Source organism: Protopterus annectens, chromosome 8.part1 (assembly GCF_019279795.1).
Source record: "Protopterus annectens isolate FY-2018-M chromosome 8.part1, PAN1.0, whole genome shotgun sequence".
Lineage (NCBI taxonomy): Eukaryota > Metazoa > Chordata > Ceratodontiformes > Protopteridae > Protopterus > Protopterus annectens.
In genome coordinates, this window is record NC_056742.1 from 302048552 (window position 1) to 302070875 (window position 22324).

The 22324-nt window shown below is 44.8% G+C and overlaps 1 protein-coding gene across 1 annotated transcript in view; it reads right to left on the reverse strand.

Annotated features, from left to right (window-relative positions):
* LSM14A (LSM14A mRNA processing body assembly factor) overlaps positions 1-22324 on the reverse strand; it is a 612302-nt gene that overhangs the window by 389816 nt on the left and 200162 nt on the right. Inside the window, exon 7 of the mRNA XM_044081890.1 lies at positions 8775-8945. Within this exon, the coding sequence (XP_043937825.1) occupies positions 8775-8945 (171 nt within the window). The remainder of the gene's footprint in view (positions 1-8774; positions 8946-22324) is intronic.

Sequence of the window (22324 nt, forward strand, 5' to 3'; positions counted from 1 at the left end):
CCCCTATCTGAGCATTTCCATGATGTCTCCGAAGGAGACATCCTCGGGGTGACCGTGGGGAGCCTTCCCCTTCCTCCAAGTCCGTGTCTTCAGTGAGAGACTCGGGAGTCAATGTGCCTCCTTTTGCACGCATTATGCTTGCGAGGGGCCTCCTCTGGGGGCTGTCAGAGGAGTCCTCGCAAGCAGCAATTGCTCCATGGGAGCAACTTGGGGCACAAGCGGGCTGTCCCAGGGGCGGATGGTGGAAGCCTGGCCCAGTGCAGAGGAGCGAGGGACGGAGCCGAAGCAAGTGCCGGGGTCCGAGACCCTCAACAGAGCCCTCTCCACTACATCAAAAGCGAAGGGGAGCCGACCTGCGACCAAAGGATCCGACAATGGCTCCCCCTCGGATCGAAGAGTGGATCGGGCGGCGCCCGAAGCACTCGGATCCGAAGGGACAGTGCGCTCCGACACAGAGCGGCGCCGAAGGAGCACTGATCCCCGGATCCGGCTCGGATCAGGCTCCGAGATCGGGTCCGGCGCTTTCGAGGGCAGGGTCGGATCCGGGTACCAAGTACTATCGGCTCCGACCTTCCCGGCTCGAAGCTGCTCGGCTCCAGTTGCTCCGAACCCGGATGGCGGAGTCGGAGAAGGAGCAATAGGCTTAAAAGGGTGTTGAGCTCCCGAGGGAGGCAAGACACTCCCATCTGCATCTGGGCCTGGATGAACCTTCTCATCAACCGGTCCAGATCAGCATCAGAAAGGCTATGGGTAGATCACGAAGAGGCTACCGAGGTAGGCCTGGAGTGCCTCCTCGATAGCCTCGGCGGAGATCGGGTCTCCTCCTCCTCAGGACCCGGTGAGAAGCACACAGGGGACCCGGGCGAAGGAGGAGACCGAACCGACCTAACGGAGCCGGGAGAAGCCAGCTTGGCTGGCGGGGCGAAACAGAGGTCTCGGCCCGCTTGTGGTGCTTCTCCCTCCGGTCCTTAGCTGCATCCCTCTCCTCTCCAGAAGCGGGAGTTTGAGTCCCAGGAGCAGGAGGGGTGCCACAGGAACAACTGCAGAAACAGTAGTCCCGAAGGAGCGGAGGCGGGCCGAGTCCGGTAAAGACCCGCCAAGACCAGCTTGGACCTCCGCTCCTCAGTGCCCTGGGGTTGAACCCTGCACAAATGGAACAACCAGATGTGAGGTGTTCAACCCCAAGACATAACACACGAGTGTGGCCATCAGCGGTGAGAGCTTATGGCCACACTCGGGTATTTCGAAAATATAGATTTAGGCTGTTCAGCCATAATCTATAAAACCTAAAGTTACAGAAAGTAACTTAAACAACAAAAACACACAGGCCTACACACACACTCCTTTTAGCGAGGAGGGAATAAAATTATTACTTTAACTTAAAATAAACTCAAAACAGTCTATATTAAAGGGAAACCTACTACTTTCACACAAATTTAGTTAAAGAATCAAAAAATTTTCTATTTTTAAACAAGAAAAGAGTTCACTTAGCTGAGAGCTATGTACCCACATCCAGTTACCAGCGCGGCAAACAAGATCTGAGGTCATGAGGGTAGAGCAGGGCATTATGGGTGAGGGGAGGAGCTGAGAGCTTGGATCCATAGCTGGAAAACCATGCCGGTTCGGATCCGATATCGGATCCATAACCCACAGGTTGCAGACAAATGAATATCCTACTTCAGATCTACTGTTTCCAGGCTGTGGCAATGTTGAGTCCAAACACTTTTTAGGTACCATTGAAGTTTCCTCATATGCAGTCTTGCATATGGAATTAGTAGAATGCAGGATGCCATGAAGCCCAAAGCCTGCAGAACTTTTTTTGCAGATAACTGGGCCTTTGTTGCCAACAATTTGAAATAGGTAGTCAGTTGCCTTTGTTTGTCTGGCATGAGATAAGCCATCTGGGCAGTTGTATTTAAGATTGCACCCAGGAACATTCTCTCTTGAAAAGGTACTAGTTTTGATTTCTGTTCGTTGACTGTGTACCCTAGGCATGGTAGTAATCTCTTTACAAATGCCAGATGCTGTAGTAGAATGTCCTTGTTCTCTGCTTGAATGAGGCAGTCGTCCAATAAGGATATAGTTGTATTCCTCTTTGTCTGCAGAATGCAATTACTGGTGCCAGGCACTTTGTGAAGACCCTGGGCGCAGTAGATGAGCCAAAGGGCAGTGCAGAGAATTGGTAGTGCATTGAGCCAGCTTTGAATCTGAGGTATCTTCTGCATGTTTGCCTGACTGGGACATGCAGGTATGCCTCTTTTAGATCTAAAGTCACAAGCCAATCCTTCTTGCCCAACATGGGCAGAAGCTGCTGTAGAGTCAACATTTTGAATTTTGGAATATCCAGACGTGTTTAGAATAGATAGGTCCAGTATTGTTCTCCAGGCTTTGTCCTTCCTGGGTACCAAGAACAGTCTTGAATAGAAACCTTGTCCCTGCTCTTGCTCTGGTACTTGTTGAATTGCCCTCATGTCCATGAGGGATGCGACTTGTTTTTGTGCCTCTGCCCATTGATGTTTTGGCAGGTCTTGCCAACCGTTTGCCCTTGGCAGGGTATGGAAGTGAAACTTCTAGCCTTGTGACACTATGTTTAAGACCCATTTGTCCTGGGATATGTGCCAATTTTGAGAAAAAAGTGCTAGTTTTCCCCCTAAAGTTGCTGCCAGAAGATTAGTGCTTGGCGCAGGCAGGGGGAAGTCATTGGGACAGTTTCCTGTATGGCTGTGATTTGTCTTCTCCAGTTTTGGAGGTAGAAGCACCCCATTGTTTAGAACTGTACAAACCTTGGGGCTGGGATTTGCCTCTAGGGCGTCTGTATCTGCCCCTTTGTGGCCTGTCTGACACTGGAAAGGACCAATTCTTTGTAGGCCAGTGTCTGCTAAATCTTGGTGGCTGTACCTGTAAGAAATCCTTGACTGTTTGCATAGATTTAGCTTTGTCCTCCATTTTCTTTAACACCTCTTCTGCTTTAACACCAAAGCATCATGCTGTAAAGGAGCATCTAATAATTTTGCCTTAACATGATCAAGTAGATTTTGTTCCTTTACCCAAGCATGCCTCCTAATGACAGAACCCGTAACTTCAGCCCTGCAGAAGGCCTCCAGAGAATCAAAACCACATTGCAAAGTATGCTTTCAAACTTGTTAAGCTGCATGCAATAAATCCTGCATTTCTTTGTTTTCTGCACATTCAGAATGCATCAACATTTTCTATTTAAGCAGTGACATAATATATTGCTGATATTTGAGCATATTAACCTGACAATTTAAAGCCCTTATAGCCAAGGTAGCAGAAGTGTAAATCTTTTTTTTCCCCATCTGTCCAGTGCCCTAGAATCCCTGTCAGAGGGAGTAGGGTTTTTTGCAGTGGAAGCCTTGACCCCTTTGGGACCCTGAGAGAGAGTTTCTGGGTCAGCAGCAGGATTTCTGAAAAGGAATTTATGAGAGTCAGGAACCCTGAAGTACCTGTCCGACTTAACAGCAGCTGGAGGTAAGGAGTCAGGGGTCAGACTGGACTCTGAAAATACATCATCTACAATGTCTAACAGGTGGAATAGCTAGGGGGCTATGTTGTGGTAGTAAAAGGAAGTCTCTGAGCCTTTTCTTAGATTCTGAGTAATCTTGGCTCTCCCAGTGGAAATGCTCCCTCATGGCATGTAAAGTTTCCCCAAAAGAATAATCCTCAGGAGGAGAGGCTGAAGGGATAGATTCTTCAGCATCAGAATCCTCATAGAGAGGAAGAGTATTCCTGATCAGAAGAGGAATCAGATGAAATGGAAACCTGATCTGAAGATTGATATTCTGTCTCTTGCCTAGGCCTCTTATCAGGAGGGGGATGGGAACCCCTGATCAAAGTAATTAGGTCTTCGGCCATTTTGAGCATCTGTTTTTTAGGCATGGAGACCTGTCCATGAGGCTGTTGTACTTGTTTCTTTAGTCTTTGCCTTTGAAGCTGAAGTCGTTTTAACATATAATTGAGTAGGTCTGAAAACACCCTCAGAAGCAGATGCCTGCTCAGCGGCTCCGGACCCATCTGAGGGAATAGTTTCCGAAAGTCCAATACCTTGAGCTTCCAGCGGCCTGGTCGACTCCACGTGGGTGTCGGTAGCGGCCTGCGAATCTAAAGTAGCGGTCGTCAGGGGCTGCGAAGGCGCCTCACTGAGAACCGGCAATTGGCTTAGAAGTCGTCTCTTCTTTGGTTTTGGACGTCGGATGCCTGTCCTTTTCTTTGCGTTTCTTGTGAATTCCGGTAGTCGGATGGCTATCTGACGACATTGCATAGTTAAAATCTTCTGCCAAAATAGTGAAATGCAAAATCGTACCGACGCTTAATAGTGTGCTGGTTAAATCTAGCACAAAACCGACAACTAGCAACATCGTGGTCAGGGCCTAGGCAAGGAATACAGTAAGAATGAAAGTCCTTATGAGGTATTTGCTTCCCACAAGAAATACAATTATTAACTTTTTCTGACATCAGTCTGTAGAAAGAAAAAAGTTACCCCAACGGGGTACTTAACTTTTAGTGAGGACTTTGGATCTGAAATTCGAACACGAAAATCTCAGGAGTCGGCCGACCGGCACTTTTGAACTGCTTTTGCTTCGGGCACCGCGTGACAAGAAAGACTGAAGAAAATGGCGTCGGCTGCATCTTTTATACCCCTGGCGCACTGACGTCAGGGAAGAGGCGACAGCAACCGACGCCGGACCTAGACTTTGGAATTCAGGCCGATTGAGGGTAGCCTGCCAGCAGGATAACCCAGTTGTAATGACTGCAACAGTGAAACACAAAGAACATCCCCAATACCCACTGAAGAACTTTCGTCTAGACCCTTGCTGTGGTACCATGACAATTGTGGATGCCATTAGGCCTAACACCAGCCTTGCTGGTGGGCTGGATTGTGAAGTAGCTTAGAAGTTGGGCAATCTGTACACGAGTTCAGGTGGCATCCGATAAATTCCATCTGTTGGGATGGTTAAAGCTGGCTTTTGGTCAGACTGACCAGGATGCCTATATCCTTAATCAGTTGGAGCAGAAGGTCCGGGTGGTGCGATAACAGATTGTCAGTTGTAGTGGTAAGGAGCCAATCGTCATGGTATGGGAAAACCTGGATCCCCTGTAGGCGGAGATGCACTGATACCACTGCCATAACTTTGAACATTCAAGGGGCTGTGGTGAGACTGAAAGGCAGGGCTCTCAAGTGACAACGATTGGCTCCCAGATGGAAAAAAGAAACCTCCATGAATGCTTCTCTACCTTGACAAGATCCTATCTTCTAGACAGATATATCTAGAATAAATAGCCATCATATGAGAGACTAGATAAATATCAGATAGATATTTTCTAGATGCTCTATCTTCATGTGTCCTTGAGATCTATGGAGTACATTCAGTCATCCTTCCTCAGTAGAGGCAATATGTACTGAAGTGTGATAGGGAATTTTGTCTGCATGACGTACTGATTCAAATTACTCCAGTCCAAAATGGGCATGAGGTCCCCTGTTTTCTTGGGTACTAGAAAGAACCTTGAGTAGACTCCTGATTCTAGATGGCCTTCAGGGATTGTTTGGATGACACTTTTCTATTAGCTTGAAAACTTCTGCAATGACAAGTTCCCACTGACTGGGTAGAATAGAACGTTTTACTGTTTGACAGGGGAAATGGAAAATGGGGTAGAATAACCTCTGGAAATTAAGTTTGGCACCCATAAATGTGTGGTTATGCTTTGCCAGGCTTCTGGATGCATGAGAACCATCCCCCATGACTGCCTCCAAACTACAGTACTCAGGCAACCCTTTAGGGAGTTAAAAGGGCTTTTTGGATAATGGGCTGTGAAAACCCTGGTTATGTGGTCCAATTCTGCCTCTAGGATGACGTCCATTATTGTTACCTCCTCCTCTGCCATGACAGGGTCTATTGCTATGAGTTTGCTGTTAAGGACTCCTATCTTCCCAGCCCCTTAAAACCTAGAGAAGGACCTCTAAGGCATGGAGAAACAGATGTCTATTGCAGAGAGAGTCTCATTATCCTGCTGACTCCTGGTCAGAGTTTTTTTTTTTTTTTTTAATTTAGGTCCAAATGATGAATCCATTACAGGAAGCACCGGTGAATGATGTCCTGAAGCCTTCCACAAAGTTGCATAGGCACATCCATGCATGATGGAGAAAGGTGATGTCAGTGTCTGTTGCCCTTGCTGTGCCATCACCTGCACTGGAGAACAGACACACACCCACACTGGAGGTAAACTAAAGGGTGTACAGCTAGGAGACCACTGTATTCTGAAAATCCACAAATAAAACACCTGTGGAGACCCGGATATCTCCTTAGTCAAGTCACTCTGAAATCTGGTGACATGAGCCAAGTAATTCAGCACTCTGAGTGCAAAAGTCACTGAAACATGTGTCCATTTCCCAAAGCGGTCCATATCTCTAAATTCCCTATTGGAGGGATGAACTGAGAAGCACTCTTCAGACAGTTACGTCTTTCTCGCCGCTACAACCACTGCATCCACAGGAGGACCTTTACTCTAATGTTTCATCTCTGCAGGGCAGAGAGAATCCTATCTGGTTTCTTGGGGATCATCAGGGTCCTTTTCTATGCCTGCTGAGGCATCAAATCAATAAGCGCATCAACGAACGGTACCAACCAGGATCAAGTTGGGCTGCACCCAAAGGCTTCCAGGAACACAGAATCATCTGGAAAAAGATTAGCTGTGGACCACCCCACTTCTCTGTTTCATCAACTTCAGGATCTCGGCAAAAGTGACATCTTCAGAGGGGGATCTTAGGGAACAGTCGCATTCATCCAAGTTTGTGTTTTATCAGACTGGAGAAGAGTTTAATTGACTCCATTTGCACATCTTTTTTCTCTGAACTGTCTGTGGAGGAGGATCTCAGGGTTCAGAATCAGACTGGGAGTTTATACAGCAGGCTGCCTGGTAAGACTGCAGGACCAACTGTCCCTGTCTGACAGAAGGATGAGAAGAAGATTCCAGTCAGGGTTCAGATGGCACCAATCTGGGTGAAAGTGACATTTCCCTCTGCATCACAAGGACCTGTCCGAAAGCAGAAGATGCCACCAATTCTGGCAACACTTACCTGTCCTTGGACAGAAATGAAACCTCAGAGCCGATGGGCCTCAACCCTGAGGCAGACCTTGATGCTGAGCTTTCCAGTGCTGAAGCACAGAGACTGCTCCAAAAGCTTCAGAGTTGAATCCTCCCCCAAAGCCCCAAAAATCTGTCTCCAAGACCCTTTTGGTTCCAAACATGTCTAGCCAGAAAAAGGAGTGGAATCTGTCACTTGAGTTACAGGCTATGCCAAAGACTCTCCGTGGGAGATCAGGCCCGAAACTATCAGTGCCAATGGGTGAATTGGTTTCATAAAAGAGACCAAAGTAGGGGTAAATGGACCAGCACTTGTTATGTTCCCAGAAGATGCTACCGAGAGAACTACGAGTTGTACCTGCGCCCTGAGAAACTATCACTCTGTTGACGACCTGTTTGGTCAGACTTCTCAATGACTGGGATGACACCACCAACGGTGGTCTGGACAATCTCCTCTCTCGAAGTACTGGAGAATGCAGTCTGGGGATAACTGGATTTGATGAAAACCTAGACAGAGAAGGGTACGTATGATGCTAAAAGACTGTCAGCTCCAAAAGTCTCAGTACCTGGGGATCGGATCCTGAAGTCAAAGATGGATCCAGAGACAACTTATATGACTTCTCAGAGTCTGATTTTTCCTTTCCTTAAACTTTTCCTTGGTCTTGCCCTGTTTTGATTCCTTGCCTTTATCTGCCTACCCCCTGGGTTTCTTCTCTTGGCTCAGGGAGAAGTTGCAGAAGAGGAAGGGGTGACATACCCTCTCTAGGGAGGAAGCACTCCCTTCACTACAAGCTTTTCCAGTCTGGTTTGTAAGGCTTGAGTGATGAAAGAAACCACAAGCCTAACATGAAGTGTAAAGATGAGGGGCACCTAAACAATATAAAAAAAGGGAGCGTCTGTCCTGGGGTGGAATCTTATGCCCACACACAACTTTTTAAAACCCTGACCAGCAGCCATGGATGAAAGCACACACACACACACACACACACACACACACACACACACACACACACACACACACACACCAATAATGGCGGACTGTAAGAGTTGTGAAAGAAAAGAACCTAATATTTAGAATAAAGAATACTGAGCAACAATTAGTAAAACACATGGTTAAACTAAGGAATTAATCATAAGAACCTATCCTATACATGCGTATCTATAACCTTCCTAAAATATGCACACCTACACCCCATTCTAAGACTAGCACTACTAATGAAACTAAGCTACAGAGAAAAAAAATGTTCTTGGTAAGGGAGGAGACTATGGAAATCTGCCACAAAGGATACAACTTTGAAAAACTGCACTTGTACTTGGAGCTATCCAAAGTATGACCTAACACCTCAAATGGCAAATGAGATCTGTGACAGTAGATTTGCGTTCAGGGTATTATGGGTAAGGAAGAAGTTGCAGCCCTGGAACTGAAGAGATTCAGTCAATCTGATCTGACAACCCACATCTGAATTGGATGAAAACCGACACTGTATTCAAAAAGTTACAACTGTTACACTGGCCCTCACTGATGAAGATCCTTATTTTCCACAACTGCCACTTGTGACAGTTTTTTCAAATGTGCACACACTTCCAGTCTTATCTCAACACAATAAGATGATTTTGACAAGAACATCTGCTTGCTGAAACAAGAAACAGTAACAGAAAGTGAAAAAAAATACCTTTTATTTTCAGTTTGCTTTGGAATTCTCTATCAATTTCTTCCTTATTGAACTGGGCATTGGCACTTTCAAAATCAAAGTCTTTTTCAAACTTCACAGGACCATCCCTTCTGACTGAATATCTTCCTCTACCACGGTGTCCACCACGACCTCTCCGAAGAGATGTTCCACCTAAAATCATTGCCATGATCAAGACATGTTAATCATTCTCAATTTACGCAAACTATTTTCAAAATGCAATTTTAAACAAAAAATAAAAAATAAAAGCAGTTTCGGTAAGGACACTACTACAGTATCAGGCAAGTATACAGAAAGTTCCATTGTGTTAGGAACTAACAAACAGCAGATGCTCTACTCCATCCTCTACATTCCTGACAATTGGAACTTACAGCCTGTCAAGAGCTTTAACCAGCTGCTTCATTCTCCTACCAACTATTATATGTTTGCATTGGCTGCTAAACACATACCAAGTAACACTGACTGAACATCAGGTCGAAGAAGGCCCCAAGCATATATTTTCAGAAGAAACCTCACAAACTTAAACACCAAGTAATTTTGCAAAACAGAAAAAAATCACTACTGCTAAATCACAATGAAGTGTGACATTAGTCAAGCTCTTGTCACCACCACCAGTAACAGACAAGATATACCTCCTACAGGTATGTTTAAGACATTACTGTGCAACATCACTAATCACAAAAATCATGCCAGTGAATATTACACAATGTGCAAGAAGCCAGCAAACGCAAAATATAATCTAAAACAAGAGAAATACTCCTATTACAACTTCCATCTCAAAACACAACACATGCAAGATCCAGACAGGGATGTTATCCAATCATGACTGAATCAAACACAAGAAACTAAGACAAAATAAATCCTGACTTGACAATCCTAACCTACCCCCCCCCCCCAAAAAATGGAGAGAAATATTACTGTTAGGGTTACCTTCAGCTGGTAGATACTCATCTGCTCAAACTTTATCTGTTCAGCTGTGACCGCTCAATAGCATATTAACAGATTTTAAAATTTGTGTACAACAGATGGCAAGTGTTGAATGCAGGCTCAAATTTATTTATCAAAGACAACAACTTGAAGGTTCCTCAAAAGATGGCTGCACACTGATCAACAGCTTAACTTCATCTCTCCCAGTGTGAAAGCAAACTGAGAACCAACCAGTGATACTGTCAGCTTACGCAAAATTCAGTTGCCGGCTAGTATGTATACTGCCTGGATGCCAGCAAAGCAGAAACTAAGAGAGCCTCAAAGAAAATCAACTAGAAAAGGTGAAGACAAAACACTGACTGGGAAGAATTCTGCAAGCTTTTCAGCAAAAAGTAGCTCAAGCTCCAGCTTTGGTGCAATACATGGCTTCCAGTAATAAGAGAGGAAAAATAAGTAAAATGTGCTCAGACCGGATTAAAATAAATTAAACATTGAAGGAGTATATTGCATCAAATAACAAAAGGCTGGAAAAAATGGAAAAAGCCTTTAAAATATATGCAGGTGAGCTTATAAAACTTCAAAAAATTAAAGGTTGAAATGAAGAAAAGCCTGGATGACTGAGATTGTTCAAGAGAAGAGGTTTCAAAAATTGGTAGAACTGGCAAACAGAGCATATAGGGAAAATTTGAGATTTTCTGCTGTATGAAGGAAACTGAAAGGAACAGACTGTGCTTATTTTATCAAAGTACAACTAAGCAACTGGATAGGTACTCCACAACAAAGTGTTAACTGAAAAGGAACAGCATGTGCATGCTCCAAATATGGACAGTGGATCTAGATTAGTAAAGATACAAACCTACCAGCAGAAAGAGTTGATCTGACAAAACAGTAGCAAAAGGGCAAAGGAATAAAACTGGAGACAGTAGTATGTGGAAACTGATTATTCACTGTACATCAGGTAAAAGAGAAACATTTATCCCAGCAATCAGGGAATGTTGAGAGACAGGTGAGAAATTCAAGCTGCTGTATCCAGCGGTCTTCAGAATAATTTTTGTTCCTGAGGGATCAAAGTCATACATTGATGCAGAACAGGCTAAAGAGAAAATACAAGAGCTTTTAAAACAAAAAGTTAGCCATCAAGCAGAAGGGGACTCTGCTTCTCATTTTTGTGATAATAAAGCACACAGAGAGACTTTGCCAGTGAAACCTTTTTCGCTGTTCCAAAGGAAAATGCTTCACAGTCAGCGAAAAGCATAAGATTTGAAAAAAAAAAAATCTTAAGTATCTTGGAATTGAAGCAGAATCTGGAAATGGAGCACAGGAAGACCAGCAACATGGAAATTAATGAATAAATCAATTGCATTTGTGAAATACAGCTGAATAAGAAAGAGGAAAGAGTGGACTTTTGTTGACTTTGTTAAACTTGGAGGCAAATCCCAATGTCATTGCTTGGAAGGACCTTGAGGGGAGGGGAAGAGGAAGGAAAAAGGTAACCAAGTAAAACAATTTAACAGTATTTCTATGAAACTTTTCACAATATAAACTGCTTGTTTTATAATGTGGTACTTTTAGTCGTTCTTGTACACGATAAACAGAAGCCTTTTTTTCTTTTTCTCTGTCCCTCCTTTTTAGTACTAAGAAATGTAGGCATTACAATGCAAAAGGAGGAGAGAGACAAAAGCATGTTAATACTGGGTTGTTGAGGTAGGGATGGTTTGCAAAGTACAGACCATATAGAGATGTTTTCTCTTACTTTTGCATAGATAAATGGATTAACACCCTTTGCTTCATCTAACAAGTTTTAAGTGAAAAAAAGTAAATAAAAAAACACTGAATGCAATGTAAACTCCTTTAGCAATAAATGTTTCAGACTGTCTTGAGAGGCCGGCTAACAGTTACGTTTTCTCTTACATTTCCATATAGCAAAGCTGATAATAGGGCGGGCAGTACTCATCCTGGAGATCTACAGAGCACATCGAATCATCCTATTCCAGAAAAGTATGGACTGCACAATGACCACTCAGAACTCGCATCTTTGAACCAATTTGTTTAATTACTGAGATCCAATATTGCACTGCGGTGGTGGTGCTGTGGTAGCGTTGTTGCCTCACAGTAAGACGACGTCCCATTCAATTCTCAGTTAAAGCGTCTTCTGTGTGGCGACATGCCTGAATGGGCATCCCTTCGTTGAAGGTTGTGCGTCAGGCCCGGCAAGTCGGCATGTAAAAATTTACTGCCAATCATTAGCGGACCGGAGTTCCGCTGTGGCGACCCCTAACCGGGAGAAGACGAAAGAGACACCACCACAACTGAGATCCAATACTGGTCTCTAGTCCCCCGTTTTCTTTGGAACCAAAAAAAAAGCCTTGAGTAAGTTCCAAACCCTCTCTGGTCTAGGGTACTTCTTGGATAACTCTTTCTAGCAATTTCTGAATTTCCAAGGATTTCTTAATCCCTTTGACTGGGTGGAATGTCTGGGATTTTCTTGTTGGGAAGGCGTTGTTGAGAAAAGGGTATTTGGCAATGCCTCGATATTATCCTCTGCACCTACACATCGGAAGGATATCTTCTGCAATGCTCTCTATTGCAGGGATAGACGACCCCTAATTGCCTCCAGAGGTGGACAACTGGTTCTCCTTTTACGAGAGCTGAAAAGGTTTCCCTAAGAACTTTTCTTGGGAACCTCTGTTTTGCAGACCTCCTCTGTCGCAAGGGCGATGTCTTCCATTACTGTTTCCCCCGCAGCCTCTGAGGGAAAAATCTCCATGTGTGTCTTGGTAGGACCCTTGGAACGTTTTGAACCACATTTTTCCACTGCCTCTCTGACCTTTGGGATAGGAGTCTCAGGGGAGCTGAAAAACATATGCCAAAGGCAGAAAGAGTCTTACCTTCCTTCTCACACCTGGATAGCATATCTTTGACTTTGGGACCAAAAAAGAGACGTGCCATCAAATGGGTCACTGACAAACTAAGACTTAAAATGGTCCACAAAATCACAAAGGTGAATCCGGGCATGCCTCCTCAGAGATGCTGGAACCCGCTGCTCTACCCGTTCATTTGGCTGTATGTGTGATGAGCCTTATGGAAGATTTGGCTATTCAATGGAGGGTGGCTAACTAAGTTACTTTCTCTTTAGCTCCCTCAGCTACGGCTCCTTGAAGGGTATCAGAGAGCTCCTTGATCAGATTCCTTTGTAACCTTGTGAAATGTGAAAGATAATTCACATCCATCCATCATCCCAGAATCCTTATTAGGAGGGTTAATAGTTGAACTCTCCTCAGAGAGTTACTTCTTGGTGGCTGCTGCCACAACCATGGTATCCACTGCAACCCCTTTTGTCCAAAAAGCCTTATCTGAGGGAGCTGTTATAATCTTATTTGGTCTCTAGGGAACTGGCCCAGTGGAATCTGGGGTCCTCCCACGCCCGCCGTGAGATCAAACCTATGAGTTTATCAGTAGGCGGAGTCACCCAAGAGGTAGAAGGGCATGAACTGAAAACAGCCAGGTACACAGACTCCTCAGGCAAAGGACTGCTGGACTGGCAGTTACCCCTCTGCTCAAGACTCTCCAGAATCTCCCCAAAGGAAAAGTCCTCAGGGAGGTGACCGTGGGGAACCTTCATCCTCAGTTAGGTCAGTGTCTGCCGTGGCAGACTACTCTGTGGAGTACAAATGCTTCCTCTTGCATAATCTCTTCCAAGGGACATCCTCAATGGGGTAGTCTGGATAAGTACCGGAAGAGTCGGGGGTACCCTGATAGTATCCTGGCACCTGGGGTCCCACTGGCCCTGTGGAACATGGTGGGAAGAACAGGAACATAGGGTATATCTGCATGGGATAATGGATCTGAGGGGGGCAGGTGACTTTTTTGATGCAGTGGCAGCTACAGCCCTCTCCAAAGCCCCAAAGGCGGACTGTTCCTGAATGGAGGACAACTCTGGCTCTGATAAGTCACGTTTTCGGGACAGGGTCCCCCTCTAGTCCAGAAGACAGCTTGCCAGGGGTTGAAGTCAGAGAAGAGCTCACCTATGCCAAAGCCCCAAGGTGCATAGACTGCAGTGAAGACCTGGAAGTCTACTGCACCAAAGATTCATGATTCTCTCTCCAAACAGGCTGACGAGCTCAGAGCGAAAGTCTGATCCAAGAAAAAAAGACAACCTCGGAGCAGAGCTTAAAGGCACCAGGCATAACGGAGCTATGGGCTCTAAAGCTTTCTCTGAGGTCGGAGGAAGAGGGGGAATGGACAGCTTAGACGCACCTGGAACCGAATGGGTCCAGGCCAAGGCAGACTTAGTGATATACCCTGTGCTCATAAGATCTTCTGCACCATGTGTTCCACATCTTCTTTGGTCAGGCTCCTGGTCTAACAGGAGGAACAGGCAGAAGGGGATCTTGGCCATGACAGACAGGAGGATGGCACCCTTAAAGGAACTGGGTGTATGAGGGAGAATACCAAGTCCTCAGTAATGCCAAAATTGGTTTAAAAGGCCTAAGTGTCAGACCCAACATCAATCGTTCCTATCCAGCCTTGCTATGTAGGATCGAAGCTGAAGACGTCAGATCCAATGGAGTAGTGCCTGGTGCTAAAGGCTCTGATCAGATCCTATACTCCCCGGATGAGGGAGACTTCAATGTTTTTGGTTTCAGCTCCGAAATGTCCATTGGTGCAGAGGAACATTTTTTTTTTGCCTTGTCCAAATATCTAGAGGATAAGGATGAAGCAGGACTCGAATGAGCTAATTTTGTTTTATTAACTAAACTGGACTTTTCTTTGCCTCCAGAAATTGCTTCTCCAAAGGGTGAAGGCAACATATACTCCTTAAATGGGCTTACTCTTTCATTCATTTAAAGCTCGACTGTTGAAGTTAATGCATATAACACAGCCCCTCTTGTAAGTGAAGGGGCCCAAGGCAATACACGCAGAGGGAGTGCAAGTCACTGACTGGAAATTTATAACTGCACTTTGTACACTTTTTGAAACCACCTGTTTTGTCCTGTTTCTCCGCCATGACAGAAGGGGGCAGGCAGAGGACAGTCACACAGATACACACACGCAGACAAAAAAAGGATAGCGAAAGAACATTTTTTTTTTTTTTTTTTTTCAGAAAGCAGAAAGAAGGGGAGAGCTACTAATAGACCAAAAAAAAACCTAAAAAGATAAAAGGTGAGGGAAGTAACCTATAAAAAAGCAGTTACTGGTGGGAAAGAAGGAGGAAAAGTGAAAGTAACCTAAATAAAAGACAGTTACCACTAGAAAGGGCTCTAATGTAGGAAAACAACAGAAAAGAATAATTACGTTAGGAATATAATAAATTAGAGAGAATATATGGAAAAAATTTGAAATATACGATCTGACAGCAACAGCTAGCTGACCACGTCTTCCCAAAGAGGAAAATGAGATCTGGGGTAATGAGGAAAGATGCACTCTGGGCCAGGAGAGGTATCCAAGAGCTTTTTGGTTATCACGTGCTTGCTAATGGCAGAGTCGGATTCGAGGGACCAGATCTGAATCCACATGTAAGGAGATGAAAAACTGACTATCGGATCCCTGGTTTCTTCAAGGCTAAAAGTTAATGTTTTCTGAAAGCAATGCAAGTTGTTTTTCACATCTGGGAGGGGAATAAAGATAAAAAGAACAGACACCAATTAGCATATGTAGAACACTGGCAATAACATGCATGGACAACCTCAATTTTGTGTTAAGGCATGTGAGTCCAGCTGATTGGGACAATTGCTCCTATAAGGAGGGGTAAAAAGAAATTATGTTCTTACCATAACGTTCCATCTGTGCTGTTGATGTTTATTCATTCATTACTGATGGGTTTCAGTTCTGTCCTCGGAACAGAGTCAGCCTTTATAACAAGCTCGTGCCAGCCAATAAAATTCTCAAGCTAAGCTTACCCATAGTGCTCCTTCTCCCTGTTACCTCAGATCAAGTTTGCCCATAAGAGAGAAAGCAGAGGCTTTTTTCTGAGCAAATTCCCTAAAAAATGAGATATGGACCAAATCCAAACCTCCAGGAGCCTTTGGAGGGGGAAGGAGGGTGGGATGTAATGAATGCATGAAGATCAACAACACAGATGGAACATTATGGTAGGAACATAACTTCTTTACCTGATGATGTTAATCTTCATTCATTCATTACTGATGGAACAGAGTCCATAGCTATTTTATGTCCTGGGTGACCCTGTGAAAGATGGTTCAGTGGTGCTCAGGAACATAAGGATGCTCTCCCCCTGGAGATCAAGTCTAATTTGTAATTAGTGATAAAGGTATGAGGAGTAGCCCATGCAGCTGCTGCACAGATGTCATCCATGGAGGCCCTAGAGTGGAAGGCAACAGATGTCGCCACTGATCTGGTTGGGTGTGCCTTAACTTTAGTTGGCAGAGGAATTGTTTTGCTGGTAGGTGAAGCATGTACAATTCCTCAACCATTTTGAGTGTGTCACCTTATAAACAGATTTTCCCAAATTTGGTCCTGAATAGGGTAGTGATTTATTTCTGTCAAAGTAGAATCATAATTGCCTATGAACATCCAATAAATGCAGGCAGTATTCTCCTTTGTTAGAAAAATTGGGGAAAAAGACCGGCATGTCAATTGTTTGATTAATGGTCGATTCTGAAATAACTTTGGGCAAAAAGGAGGTATTAGTCTGGAGTGACGCATTGTCCTTATGAAAGACCATGTAGGGACGTTTTATGCATATGGCTTGTAGTTCATAAATTCATCTTGCTGAGGTAATAGCTACCAAGAATAGTGATTTCCAGGATAAAAATTTTATGTCGCAAGTAGCAGCGGGTTCAAAATGGGATAGAGTCAATGATTGCAGAACTAGTGTCAAATTCCAAGGTTCAACTGGTTCTTTGAACGGTGGTCTAATGTGCGAGACACCTTTCAGAAAGATTTTACAGAGATGGTGGGAAATCAAGGACAAATGGAGGATGCCGTTGTGGAAATCTGAAATAGTAGCCAGGTGTACCTAACAGTGGAGGCTGCTGTTTCCGAATGGAGAAGATTTGACAAATAGTCCAATACAGCACTAACCGGGTCTGAACAGGAGTCTAGTCCTTTCTGTCAATACCAAGTGGTGAATTTCCTCCACTTGTTGAGATAATGTTTCCTGGTGGACGGCTTGTGTGAAGCCAGAAGAATGTTACATATGGGAAGGATAGACCTTTCTCCCTAGCAATTACCGGAAGTGGAGAAACCAAGATGTCAGCTAGAGACTGGCTATGTTTGGCTATATCAACTGCTGCGGGTGTGACAGTAATTCTGGAGTTGGATCCAGAATCCATGGTTGTTATACTAGGTGAGGCCAAAGGAAGAGGATCCAAACTTGTCGGGGCCAGTAGGGTGCAATGAGAATTACTCTGCTTCTCAACCGAAGGTCCTTCGTCATAAATTGTGTGATGAGGGGGAGGGAAAGCATAAAGTCCTGAGGGCCAATCGTGTAGTACAGTGTCCCTTGGGGACCCCCCCTGCGATGGAATTAGGGAAAAGTAGCTGCTGCAGTTATTTGCTGTTGAGCAGAACAGGTCACAGTAAGGCTGGCCCCAACCGCTGAAGATCTTCGCTGCTATGGTTGGATTGAGGGACCACTTGTGACGCAGGAGGATGCATCTGCTCAGTTTGTCTGCAATCACGTTGGAATCCCCGGGAATGTACATTGCTATCAGAAAGCGGCTGGAAGCTATCGCCCATTGCCAAATTCTTATGGCCTCTTGACACAACGGGTAGGACTTGGTTCCCCCTTGTTTGTTGATATACCAGACCACTGACATGTTGTCGGACTGGATAGCAACTGTCCCTGACAGGAGGATGGATTGAAATGCTTGCAATGCTAGAAGCACCACCCTCAGTTCTAGAAGAGTGATATGCAGATTGGCCTCCACAGGGGACCAAGTGCCTTGGACCGTCTTTCCCTGGAAGTGCCCCCCCCCAATCAGGGAAGCATCCGTGGTCACTATGGGCTTCGGCTGAGAGGGAGAGAAAGGGCAACTCTAGTGTGTCCCTTGGCTTGAGAAGACCTGGAAGGGGCTGAAAAGGACCAATTTTTAGAGGACCAGTGCCTACTAAATCTAGGAGGCTGAACGTGCAAGAAATACTTAACAGTTTGCATAGATTTAGCTTTATCTTCCATCTTTTTAAGTACTTCCTCAGCCTTGTTGCCAAACAGGCGGTCCTGATTTAAGGGAGCAGCCAACAATTTAACTTTAACATGATCTGGCAAAGATTGCTCCTTAAGCCAAGAATGCCTTCTGAGCACAGACCCAGTAACAGCAGCCATGCAAGAGGCCTCTAATGAATCAAATCCACACTGCAAAGTATGTTTTCCAACCTGTTCAGCAGAATGCATTAAATCCTGTAACTCTATTTTCAGCAGTCAGGCATTAACTTCATTTTCTGTTTAAGCAATCCAATAACATGTTGTTGATATTTTAACATATGAAACTGGCAGTTTAAAGCCCTAATGGCCAAAGTTGCAGAAGTGTAAACTTTCTTACCCCGTCTATCCAGCTCCCTGGAGTCTCTATCAGAGGGGGTAGGATTTTTAGCAGTAAAAGCCTTAATGCCCTTGGGTTCCTGTGAAACAGTCTCTGGATCCACAATAGAATTTTTAAAAAGGAACTTGTGAGAATCAGGAACCCTGTAATATCTGTCAGGTTTTCTGGGAGCTGGAGGCAAAGAATCAGGGGCCAAACTAGATTCTGAAAAGGCATCAACAATGCCTAGTACAAGAGGTATAGCTTAAAGGCCTATGCTGAGGCAGGAGTAAGAAATCCCTAAGCCTCTTTTTAGAATCAGAAAATTCCTGGCTTTCCCAGTGGAAATGCTCCCTTAGAGTATGTAAGGTTTCACCAAAAGAAAAATCCTCTGAAGGGGAAGCAGAGGGAATACAGTCCTCTGCATCAGAATCCTCATAAGTAGATAAGGGTAAATCCAGATCAGAAGAATCAGAAAAATCAGAATCCTGTTCAGAAGATTCATAAACCACTTCAGTCCTAGGTCTCTTAGAAAGGGGAGGATGGCTTGTCCTAGGTCTCTTAGAAAGGGGAGGATGGCTTCCCCTGATTAGAGTTATAAGATCTTCAGCCATTCTTATCATTTGTTTGTTAGGAATAGAGGCCTGAGCATGCGGCCTGTGCGTCGGTTTCTTAGGCATGGTTCGATATCTTGGCCTAAATGAAGGAGTCGATTTAATATGCAAGTCTGTAGGCCTGAAAACACCCTCAGAAGCCAGTGCCTGCAAAGCGGCTCCGGACCCATCCAAGGTAGAGACATCCGCAGGGTCCACAGATGAAGCATCTCGCGGCATACCGGACTCCGAATGGGTCTCAATAGAGGCCTGCGAGTCAGAAGTAGCAGGTATCAGGGGCTGCGAAAGCGTCTCACTGAGTACCAGCGAACTGGCTTAGGTGAAGCGTCGCTGGCAGCTTTGGACCTCGGCGGCCTGTCTTTATCTTTACGGTTTTTCAGAATCCCGGTAGTCGGAAAGCTAACCAACAACATTTCTGGATAATTAAACCAAGAAATGAATTATTTAGAAGTGAAAAACATACCGACGACGGATAGTGCGCTGTTTAAATAAAGCACAAAACCGACAGCAAGGCACATTGTGGTCAGGGCCTAGGCAAGGAATACAGTACGAATGAAAATCTTTGTGAGATATTTGCTTTCCACAAGTAATGTAATTATTAACTTTTACTGACATCAGTAAGGAGCAAGAAAAAGTTTCCCCAACGGGGTACTTAGCTTTAGTTGAAGACTTTGGTTCTGAAACTCAAAAACGAAAATTTCAGGAGTCGGCCGACCGGCACTTGTGAACTGCTTCTGCTTCGGGCACCGCACAGCAAGAAAGACTGATGTAATGGCATCGACTGCATGTTTTATACCCCTGACGTCATGGAAGATAGGACAGCAACTGACTCAGGACCCAGGACATTGTTAATCAGGCCGACTGAGGGCTACTGCAAAGCAGATAACCCAAATGTAATGACTGCAACAGTGAAACACAAAGAACATCAAAAGGGCAATAAAAGAAAGTCATATAGAACAAAGGATCATCTGACCTTAAAGTCAAAGTGGAGAAAGTACAGTTTTGTACCTACCATAAATGTAGACGTTCGAGTGCTAATACAGCTGCAGTCATAACAGATGGGTTCTCCTGCCGTCAGGCGGGTCCTCGGTCGGCCGAATTCCAAAGTCTAGGTCCGGCGTCGGTTGTCGTCGCTTTCTTTCCTGACGTCAGTGCGACAGGGGTACATAACACACAGCCAACGCCATTTTCTTCAGTCTTTCTTGCCCCAGATGTCAGGTGCCCCCAGAAGGAAGGCAATATATTATATATATATATATATATATATATATATATATATATATATCTATATATAAAATCATGCAATGCAATATAATCAAAAATCAGTAGTTGCAAGCAAATACACCATAGAAGGATAACCCAATCAGGTTGTAAGATGAGGAGTTAGCCACTAGGTCTGTACCCAGACGGGAAGGAGGGAGGGAAACCTGGACTGCAGCTGTATTAGCACTCGAACATCTACATTTATGGTAGGTACAAAACTGTACCATGTTCATCGTGCATACAGCTGCAGTCATAACAGATGGGTAGAATCCCAAAGCTACGCACAGGGTGGTTGGCACTAGGTGGAACTGGGAGGAGCCACAATGCCCTGCAACACAGCCGTGGCAAAGCCTGCTCTAGTTTTGGAGTATAAAGGTAGGTGGTAGTGTTTAGTGAAGGTAAGCACAAAACTCCAAGTGGCTGCCTCCAAAATATCTTTGGTAGGGACTCCTCTGAGGAAGGCTGCAGAGGTAGCTGTGGCCCTTGTGGAGTGGGATCTGATGCCTGCAGGTACAGATTTACCATGAAAGGAGTAACAAAACCGTATGCAGTGGCCTATCCATTTTGAAATAGTCTGTTTGGAAATTGGCTTCCCTTGAGCTCCTACAGCATAGGACACAGAGTTGTTCTGATTTCCTGAAAGGCTTTGTTCTGTCCAAATAGTAACGTAGCTGTCTATGGATGTCTAAGGAATGTAGCAGCCTTTCCCCTTTGTTTTGAGGATTGGGGTAAAAGGTAGGTAAGTGTATGGCCTGATTTAAAGCTACCCTGGATACTACCTTAGGCATAAATGACGGGTTGGTTCGTAGGGAAACCCTGTCCTGATGGAAGATGAGAAAGGGCTGTACAGCCATGAGGGCTTGTAGTTCCGAGACCCTACGAGCCGAGGTAATGGCCAGAAGGAAAGCTGTTTTCCAGGACAAATATTGCAAATCTGTTGAGGCAGCTGGTTCAAAGGGAGTCTATGTTAATTTTTCTAGAATGTAATTAAGATCCCAGGCTGGTATTGGTTGTTTCCTTGGAGGTCTTATATTCTTAGCCCTTCTGAGGAACTGCCTTAAGAGTGGGTGAGAGAATAAGGGTGGATCAGTGTTGTATTCTGCAGAAATGGCTGAGGCATGGATTTTGATGGAGGAAAATGAAAGTCCACTGTTCAACAGCTCAGCTAGATACTGTAATATCCGAGGCAAATTCAGTTTTCTAGGATCCTGGCCCTTTTTCTCATTCCAAGTGCAAAACAGTTTCCATTTTGCGGAGTAAGCTTTTCTAATAGCTGGCCTTCTGGCCTCCAAAATGACATCCTGCACCTCCTTGGAGAGTAGGGTCTGTTGTGGTGTTAAGGAATTTTCCATGCAGCCAGATTGAGTGTTTTCAGCTGACCGTGAAGAGTTTTGAAGCTGTGCTGAGTCAAGAGAAGAGGCATTAGAGGTAGGGTCCAGGGAGGAGAATGTGTTAGGCTCCTCAGGAGTGGGTACCAGTGTTGTCTTGGCCAGTCTGGAGCAATCAGTATCATCTTCGGTCTGTCTGGTCTTGCTTTCAAGAGCACCTTGGGCAGTAGAGGCAAAGGTGGGAAGGCGTAAACTGTCCGTGCTGCCCAACTGAAAGAAAAGGCGTCCACTCTCCAGGCCTTTGGATGAAATGTCCTTGAGCAGAATTTTGTCAATTGATTATTCCTGTGGGAGGTAAAGAGATCTATGTCTGGCCTTCCCCACTCTTGGATTATCTTTGTAAACACTTGAGGATGCAACTTCCATTCGTGCGGGTCTGTCATATTTCTGCTTAGATTGTCTGCCAGCGTGTTTTCCAAACCTGGCAGGTACTGTGCTTGAAGTTCGATTTGTCATTCCAGAGCCATGTTCCAAAGTGACATGGCCAGCCTGCACAGGGGGTATGAATGTGTTCCTCCTTGTTTATGTACCACATTACTGTGGTGTTGTCTGTTCTTATCAATAATTGTCCTGGATGCAGGAGGTCCTTGAAAGCTGTAATTGCATTTATCATTGCTAGCATTTCCTTTTGATTGATGTGAGGGTGCTTTTCCTTTTGGGACCATTTGCCCTGAATGCACCTGTCTGTCATCTGTGCCCCCCAGGTGTAGTCTGAGGCATCTGTTGTGATGACTTGATTTGCTTAAGGCTTGCAGAATGGTAGACCTGTGTTTGTTTGGCATGCTTGGGCCCACCATAGAAATTCCTTTTGCAAACATGGAATTAGTGGTATTATTGTTTCCAAACTGTGGCTGTGT